The sequence below is a fragment of the Phaseolus vulgaris genome, chromosome 9 (assembly GCF_051622355.1).
Source record: "Phaseolus vulgaris cultivar YP4 chromosome 9, ASM5162235v1, whole genome shotgun sequence".
NCBI classification, from domain to species: domain Eukaryota; kingdom Viridiplantae; phylum Streptophyta; class Magnoliopsida; order Fabales; family Fabaceae; genus Phaseolus; species Phaseolus vulgaris.
Window position 1 is genome coordinate 17,285,854 of NC_143506.1, and position 9,668 is coordinate 17,295,521.

General features: G+C 29.9%; 1 protein-coding gene across 2 annotated transcripts; it reads right to left on the reverse strand.

The window, feature by feature from the left end:
• Positions 1-3,199, reverse strand: DBP1 (DNA-binding protein phosphatase 1). 2 transcript variants are annotated; one of them, XM_068624849.1, is made up of 4 exons: positions 2,433-3,199; positions 1,558-1,761; positions 984-1,195; positions 1-711 (listed from the first exon to the last, which is right to left on the reverse strand). In XM_068624849.1, the coding sequence occupies exons 1-4, from the start codon at positions 2,556-2,558 to the stop codon at positions 147-149; spliced, it is 1,107 nt and encodes a 368-aa protein (XP_068480950.1). In that variant the 5' UTR covers positions 2,559-3,199; the 3' UTR covers positions 1-146. The 2 variants fall into 2 exon arrangements, with proteins under 2 accessions (XP_068480950.1, XP_068480949.1); XM_068624848.1 differs by having other exon boundaries at positions 1,558-1,764; positions 2,433-2,977.
• Between the last annotated feature and the right edge of the window lie 6,469 nt (positions 3,200-9,668).

A 9,668-nucleotide genomic window follows, 5' to 3' on the forward strand; every position in this document is an offset into this window, starting at 1 on the left:
TGATTCTAAATGTCCAATGACTAAATTAAATGTCGACTAGATGCCGCATATGTTACAGTCAAAGTTTTCTCTCAGCCTACACCTACAATTACAAATGAATCTTAATCCTCAAAAAAGAAAATTGAAGCAGAAGGAGCTGAACCAACTCAATTACCCAAGCTGTCAAGGAAACTTTGCAACTCCTTCAAACCTTCTGCAGAGAAGCTCCGGTGCACTCTAGAGCGAGGCGCCACCAAGTTGGGAGGAGGTTGCTGCTGGAAGCAAATCACAACTGCAGACAAATTGTCTCCACTCTTTCTCTTTAAAGCCTCATCAACCAGATCCTTACTGCACATGCTTGGGTCATTATGCTCCTGGAGCCTCCGCCGAGCAAAATCCACTGCATTTTGGCTCCTGAATACATCCCAAATCCCATCACAACCTATGATCAGAAATTCGTCCTCGCTCGTCAGTTTTGTAGTCATAAGTTCGGGTTCTGAAGTCAGTGGTCCACCATCTTTGCTCTTCATTCCTTCCATGTGCCAGTCACCAAGTGCGCGAGCAACATTCAGTTGCCCGTTAAGATATCCATCGTAGACATACCCCCCAGAAGCCTCGATTCGCTTCCTTTCTTTGTTGCAACTCGGTTTATGATCTCTTGACATTTCAAGTGCTTTTCCTCGACGGCACAGCACAGCTCGACAATCTCCAGCATTTGCCACCACCAGCAACCTGCAATCGGAAACTATGATCATCACACGACTCATCAAAGGTATGCAGTTTATGTCGTGTCAGTTTCATCTTGGAAAAGGTGGAACATAAAAATATAATTTTGGGCCTACGCCAACTGTTGTGGCAGGACAAAAGGTTCCTGATCATCATTCCAATTATTTACGGCTTTTGTACTTGTTTAAAACAGTGGAAACTTACCCAAAGAAAAATCAATAACACAATTTTGGCTATTTGGGAAAAAATGTGTACACCCAGATTATCAAAATCCTAACCTTCCTATAACAAGAGTAGCTAATGCAGTGGTGCCAGATGCAAGTGCAGCATCCAGAGAGCAAGCTTCTGCAAAGGCGTTGTCTGTTTGCAAAAATGCCGAAGCAACTATCCTTTCAATATCTCCAGGGAAATCTTCATCATCGAGAATAAACTTTGGCAGATGCTGGCAAGCAAAGTCAGCAGCATGCTTTCCACCATGTCCATCAAACACCTGACCAAGCCATCGACCATAATCATTACCTGACTTTCACAACAGTTTTCAAACAAATGCAAGAAACAAACAAAATATTCTACGGGATCAGCAATGTTGTGTCTAAGACGTGTTTATATGCATTTGTCAATAGTCCATACCATAGGTAAAACAATGCATTTTCCCCAGAGAATATTAGCATGAGGACTATGATTTGCAAAGAAATTCCAAACAAATGTCGTCAGATGTTTGGGAACGTAAGACAAAGAAGAGAACTTAGCAGTACATGAAAATGACGATAATAAAAAGCGTCACAGAAAAACTAAAATTCATTAACACAGTAATCACTGTTAATCAAGTTAAGCACCAAAATAGATAAATACCCCATAGAAAGCACTGGGTCCATCTATACAATTCTTGAGTCCATAATCGTGCATATAATTGTCAGCACAAACATATACATCTTCCATACTTGACCGAAATCCAATATCAGCGCAAGCTCCAGAACGAAGCGTTGGAAAGAAATCAGACTGACAATCTTCAGTAACATTCCCTGGCTCAGTTACATCAGACAACTTTGTTTTCATCTGCTGAATTTGCCATAAAAGTTAGAAAAAGAACATAAATCATAGAAAATAATTTTTTCAGAGCAGAAAGGAACTTGGAACTCCAGAAATAACATATCAATAGCAGTCCTGATACTTAAATGGCTGTAAATTATACCAACAAGAAAACTAAATCGACAAATCCAGAAGAGACCCAGAACGTTAGCACACTAGAGGTAACCATAAAAATGACAAGGAACAAAGTTCAATGCTATTATTTACACGGTTTCATTTAATTCAATACCTCCACGATCTGACATTTTTTACCACACCGACTCACCATCAGTGTTTTACATTACTTCTACCAACCAAGCATTACTTTTACCCTAAATCCCAACTCTAGGTTTCATCTATAAAGAATGAAAAGAAATAACCCATATAAGCTAAAACAACTTGCACATATGACTCAACCACTTTCCTTTGCAACAACTTTCCAAAATCTCCCACTGCATCAAAATGGCAACGGAAAGGAAAAGAAACGGTGGTCAAAATTGTCAAATATAGATATCACAAACATTTTAAGGAACTCGGTAATCCCATAACTGTTCAAACAACAAAATCACAAATCATTTTTTTCCTGTCTAAAAGAAAGCAGACACACTAACATACTAGCACAATACACATTTAAAGAAAAGATCAATTTTGTAACTCACGAGAGAAGCGTGACGAACAAGTTTGCATTGGCGATGTGAAGATGGGTTGGGATTGGGAGGTCGAGTCCCACCGGAGCTCTTGCTTTCATCTTTACTGCAACAATCAACCCCTTCAATTTCTTCCATGCTTCTCCACCATAAGATCCAAGTAACCACAAATCGAAACGGGTTCGACCCAGATTGCAAAAATCAATTAGGTAGCTATAACGAGTGCAAAAATTAGGTTTTTTTGGAGTTAGGTTTGGCGGGTAGGTCTCTGCGATTCAAAGGGAACATGGTGTCGCAAATGCAGGAATTTTGAGAAGGGATTTGCGTATATGACACAAGTGGTGTGAACATAGAGGGAGAGAGAGAGAGAGGGAGAGAGAGATTCACCGTCGTATCTGAAGGCGGTGGACGGTCGTTGGTGGGGTTTTAACTTTCAAAATGCGGTGGCAGGTTCGAAACGACGTCGAATCGCTATGTAAAGTTTTGAGCTTTGTTAACGGCAAGGGATTTGTTTTTTTTTATTTTGAGAGGGGGGCGCTTCTCTTTGATAACATATTAATAGAAAATAAATAGTAATATTAATAAATATATTTGTTTTCCCAATGTTTATGTAATTCAGGGATCTGAATGCAGTGATTCACCATGATTTGCATTTTGAAGCTTCAATAATATTATTTTAACATTAACATTAATATAGCAGTATGAACTAAATGAAGATTAGATTTGTTTCTCCAATCATCACACCCTTCTTCAGTCAACATCATATGGGCATCCAACTTACAAACACAATTTCTGAAGTGGCAGCTATAAACAGCTGTAGATTCTTTTTAATTTACCATTATTACTTCACTTCCATCAATTCCAAATAATGCTCTAGACTATAAGCAACCCATTTTTTTAGTATTTGTAAAAAAACTTATGCCATCAATTTTCTTAAAGATAATTACTGTATCATATAATTTAAGATCAAATACTGATACAGAAAATTATCTTTTTATTTGAAAAAAAACTGAAAAATACTCTAATTATTATCTAATTACGAATTGTTGTATATAATAAGCTAATGTCGTTTTAATTATATTTGATTTTTAAAACAAACAACAATGACATGGACAAATGAACAATATAAACTCCAAAGCCACTCTTAAAATATGCATGATGTTAAGATCTATTTTCGCAACAACAAAAATAAAATTCTTACCCTTTGGACTAAGTCAAATCAAATCATATTTCAATTTTTTATGCAAGTCTCCATGATAATAATAACTTGGTTCAATTTTTCTTGTCACCCATCATTTTCCTATTTGTTAATTGCCTATTCTCCACTTTATGTTTGTTGATCATAGATTAATTATACATAATATGCCACCATAATACCACTAATTTTGCCATTTTTTCTCATCTGAGTACTTATAACAACTAAACGTGTATTAAATCATTCTCTCCCACTCCAACTCTAAAATGGAGAATTGTCATATTAATATTATATAAAATTGTCTCTATTTAAGTAAAATTAATGTTGATTCTATTTTAAACTTTAAACTTTATATATGTATTTATATTTATAATAAAAAAAATTAATAGTTTTGTTAATTTTTTTTACATGACAAATAAATTTTTACTATAAAAATGATATTAAAATATTTATATTAATATATCGTACATAAATATTATAATATATATTAAAAATTAATTTGTTATATTAAAACACCATAGTTTTCTTATTACATATATAAATTTAAAGTTTAAACTAAATATAAAAATTACTTTCACATTAACTACAAGTATAAATCTATATCTAAAATTGAACAAAATATAAAAATTAATAAGAAGTGGGTGTATAGTGCTGACGGAAATGCAAAACCAGTTGAGAGGACAATCAACACATACCACATGTCCCATATTACGTCTTATTTCAATAAAAGAAATTAACACGTATTAAAAAAAAATTATATTATTTTCACGTTCTTGTTGTGTCGGTTACATATTATTAAAGAGATAAAAAAAATATTTAGATATCAATTTTTATTGATGAGACAAATAAATCGATAAAAAAATAAATATTCAATGGGTGTTCTGACCGTATTGAAAGATACCGCATTTTAAAACAGAGAGAAACATGTCTAGTTACATTTCAAATTCAACAATATTTAATCCAAAGATGTATTATTTTTATAATAATATCTTTTCCATCTCATCAATTACTTTTATTATACACTTTTTCTTTTTAATTAAACAAATTAAATCAGTGAACGGCAGAAAAGTTATACTAGCTTGTATATAGGTTTGGTTTCTCTAAATCGTATAAATATATTTTCTCTTAATCGAGTGAAGGTTAGAAGTTTTGGTATATTATATATAAATTATAAAACTCGTACACTCCTTTAAATGGCGTGTTGATGTCGAATACTTGTATCGGATATGGACATTCGTAGGACGCTGGTAGGATATGTATCCGTGAAGTGTCCAATTTAAAAAGTATTTATTGAATTTTTAACATAGTACAATTTTAACACAATTTTAAAATAAAAAATACATTAATTTTTTAAAAACTTAAATGTATTGTATAATTTTTTATTATGATTATAAAAATAAGAAACAAATTATTTTGAACCAGTTATAAAAAACATCTTTTTGCTCCAAAAAAAATAATCTGAAACATATTTGTGCACATAAATCTTTATTGTCAATTTATATAATTCATAATTATATAATATATAGATCCGTATCCCCGTGTCTTACATCTTAGAAATTATACGTATTTCCGTGTCCGTGTTCATGTCATATCAGTGTCTGTCTCGGTGTTGGTGCTACATAGTATATAAATTAGTTTTTGTTTAAAATTGAGAAACAAAAGTGCTTAAATAGCATATTAAAAGTGCTTTTGTTATCTGCTATTGTGTGAAGTGATTAAAATTATGTAATAGTTGCGATATCTCCCTTAAAATTTTGTAAGTATTTTAAATTACTTGAGAAAATTATGACATGCAATGGTGAGTTTTTTCATGGAATATTGTTTTGAGAGGGAACGTTAATAAAAATGGACAGTGCCCCAATTCACACTGAAACTCCAATTTGGCATCTCTTTTTTGGGCTTTGCTTCAGATACACTCATTCAATTCTTAAAAAGCAGTCACTGTGGTTTCTTCTTCGAATGGTATTCTAAATTCTAACGAGGTTGAGTACTTTTTTAGAAAGTATGGTAGAGATATCATATTAAATGTTACGTTTTTTTTTACTATTTTTTAGTCTCTAATGATTATTTTCAGAACAACCTTAATAAAACCGTACGTTATAATAGTTAATTCATACATGAATAGGTAATTATGAAGGATAAATCAGTGAAAGATTCGTCTTCTTTATGCCGACAAAACTATTGGCTCTGTTATTGGATAGGAAGTGCGATTGAAGCATTCTTATTGACGACGAAGTTGTGGAAATTTAAGTTGTTTATTCAATTTTTTTTCTTCGAATTTGTTAGGTTGCTTATAAAAGTAGATCACCTTGTTCATGTTAACCTAAAACTTTGACTTGTTTTGTAAGCAATTACCCATACTTTCATGAATGGATTACTTTTGAAAAGTATTTGTATTTGATGTTTGGTTAGTTTTTTTGTCTCGCTATCCACGTTTAGATTCTTTTACGTTTAAAAAATAGGTTATTTACCAAACATTAAAGTGTTCATCATAAAAAAATGTTTTTGTTGAATACTAAATATACATTAATATAAGTTTAATAACATGTACGAATGATAGATTTGGTGTTAAGATATATATTTTGAGATCAGGGTAATGGATATGACTATTATTTCTTAATATATATTTTTTAAATAAAAATAAGTATATAATAATAACAAAAGTTCAAGTTTAGAACTGTAACGAACTAATTAATTCTTTAATAATAAAAGTGATATATATATATATATATATTATATAAATAAAAATGAGAAAAATTATGCATATTTTATTATTGAAGTACAAAACTTATAACCAGAAAAGTTATAATATTTAAATTTTGTTTTAAAAAAAATTACTAACTTTTTTCAAAATATTTTTTCTTTACCTTTTTTACATTCTTTTTAGATTTATTAAAGATCATTTTACTCTTTGGTATAGTAGTCTCTATCTTAGGACTATTGGTGGAGAACAAACCATGTATGTCTCATCAGAATTTGTTCTAAAGTTAATTCCTCCTTATTATTTGATTTTGGAAAATTTTGTATTGAGAATGTTAAGATGTGCATGGCTCTCTTAGGATAAAGATGTGCATATCTGTTAATCTAAAATCATAACAGAATGTTAATTAATCAGAATCTTCTATGTACTTGTTTAGCTTTCAGTGTGATAGGAGGAGTTGAAAGCTTGACCTTAGATCTAAATCAGCTTTAAGAGGTAACAAAAACTATTTATATTTTGATAGTACCTTAGGGTAGATGATTTGGAAGTGGAGGTGACATAGCCACAATTATTTTGATTTTTGTGTAGGATTTATACTTTTGTTTGAAAATATGTAAATGTTTGAAGTGGAATATACTGTTATTTGATTTTTTGGTTAATTGAGATTTTCTAGAGCTCTTTGGATTCAATACCATTTTGAAATATCGAGATTGATTGAAAATATACTTTGTATGTTAATTTATGAAGTCATGCTAACCTTTAGAAACGTCTAAAAGTTACCTCTAAAAGTTACAAATTGTTATATCGGTCTTGGGTAAAGGTTTGAAAACAAGTTAATTCTATTTTTATGAAATTTATTTTCTTGTATTTTCACCTAAGCAAAATATAACATGAAATCAACATTTTCTCTCGATCCCATTTTTTGTTAAAGAAAAACTGGACTAGAAAATCATCCTTGATCTCATTCCTATTTTCGCTCAATTTAAATAGAGCATAAATTCAACCTTAATATTGACTATATTTTTGTTCAAGTGAAGCATTTATGTTCAAGTTACAAAATTTCACTCAAGCTATTTTTTTTTTTTGTCTGTTTGTTTTTCGCTTTAGTTGATTTGAATGTGAATGTTACTTTATACGTATAAAAATTGAATATTGATTTTATTATATCAATGTGATGAGTTTCATATGCTGAACTGTAAACATGGTTTCAAAGAGAAAATACTATGTTGAGATGTTTAATTTGTGTATTGAATTTGAGATTCTATATGAGATATCATGATTCTACTTCTACTGATATTGGACTCACATAAAATAAAATATTAGGTGATGAGAGTTGAACGAGGTTTTTATGGCGTAATATGCAATGTGAAAAAAAAATACTTGTATAGTAGATTTATTGATTTAGCATATCATGAGTCGACTGCATTCTATTACGTAACTTTATTGTGGTGATAACTTAGTGAAAGTAGTATGACAGATGCAAATCTTTAACTATAATTCAATGCATGTATCTTCCGAAAATAAAGTCATGTGTTTGTGATGTATGACATGAGAAAGGTAGTTGGGCTAAGAGTCATGAACTGAGTTTTGATACATATTTAATAAATTTATGAAATGTGTATGCTTGATAATGTAAGAATGAGATTTGAATGGTTTATATAAATTATGAAAGTTATAGTATATGATTTAATATATGCATACAAGTTAAATTTTAAAACATTGGCTTACCATATTTGGTCAACTTGTGTAGTTCTTGTTATTTTTATTTATTTTTTAATTGTAATGATTGTGTGTGTAGGATAAAGATAAAGATTTGGCTTGACTTAAGTTGGATCTATCTCAATTTGACTTTTACCTAATCCAACATATCCAATTTACACAATTGCTTCTTACACCCAATAAATTTGAACCTGCACTCTATTATTGACGTGAAATGACCAAAATGTTCTATGTAGTTTTTTTAAATAGGAGTGAGGGGTAAGGTCAAAATGTATTCCAAATTTGACATTCCATAATACATTTCTAAATTTGGGTTTACAGAACAATTTTATGGATTACAGGTATCTTTTCTAGATTTTGTTTTCCAAAATTTTATTTCCAGAAAAAAAAGCTATATTGAATTTAGAGAACACTTTTATGGATTACAGGTATCTTTTCCAGAAAAAAAAAGCTATGTTGAATTTTCTTGTTCAGAATGTACTTTTAATTCTGAAATTTCAATTCTAAAATAAAGGCTAATTTTTTAAATTTCAAAAGCTAATTAGATGAAGGTTAAAAAATATTGGGTGCAGGAAGCAATTGCCCCCAGATTGACTTGAAATTAACCTTGTCCAACTGGACTTGGATGTGATTTGGCTCAATTTGTCTTAAAACCAGCCTGATCAAATTTTGTCTAGCCCAACTTACATAACTTCAAGTGACTAAGATTCACTTTAATTTTAAATTTTCAAAATCTAAAACAATATTGAAAATTCATATGCAGTCCAAATATAATTAATAAAATTGTACTTAAAATCCAAGAGCATGAATCCGGGTCTAAGAAAATAAACTTAAAATAATATAAATTTAAGTACTACACTTTAAATTTATTAAAGCTTTGAATTTTCTAGACACCTTTAAATGAAAAAAAAGGAGAAAGTGGCGTGGTTATGAACTTGGTGAAGTTGAAACAGCGAGGAAAGAACTAGAAAAAGAGGAAAAAGAAAAAACGAAATTGAACCCGTGATTCTATTTTCCTGATGGAGTCAATATTTCTATTTTAATATGGTATAATTTTGACTAAAAAATTCCTAAAAGATCTAAACTTTTCTTTCGGGATATATATATATATATATATATATATATATTTACATATATATATATATATTTACATATATATATATATATACATATATATATATATTTACATATATATATATATATATTTACATATATATATATATTTACATATATATAAAGTGAGATTTATTTTCATTTATATATTATTAATAGTTTTTTATTTGTATTTGATATAAGATTAAAAAAATAGTACGTTACAAAAAAATTCAATTTATTTACGGAAGAATTTTGTAGGTAACAGTCAAAATTCGTAGATAAATCAGCATTATCTACAAATTATTTATGAGAAAAAAATCCGTATGTAATCTAGGCATAGATAATTTATTTACGGATAGTGTGTTGATAGGACGAAAATAGTAATTATTCACTCACTTCAGTCCGTAGGTATCCACTCAAATCCGTAAGTAATGTATTGATGAGTAAATTTATAGGTAATTTAATATACTTTATTTTTAAAATTTTAATTATTAGTTGAATGTTGAAGTATGTAACTAGTGGAATAAGAGTTTGATCC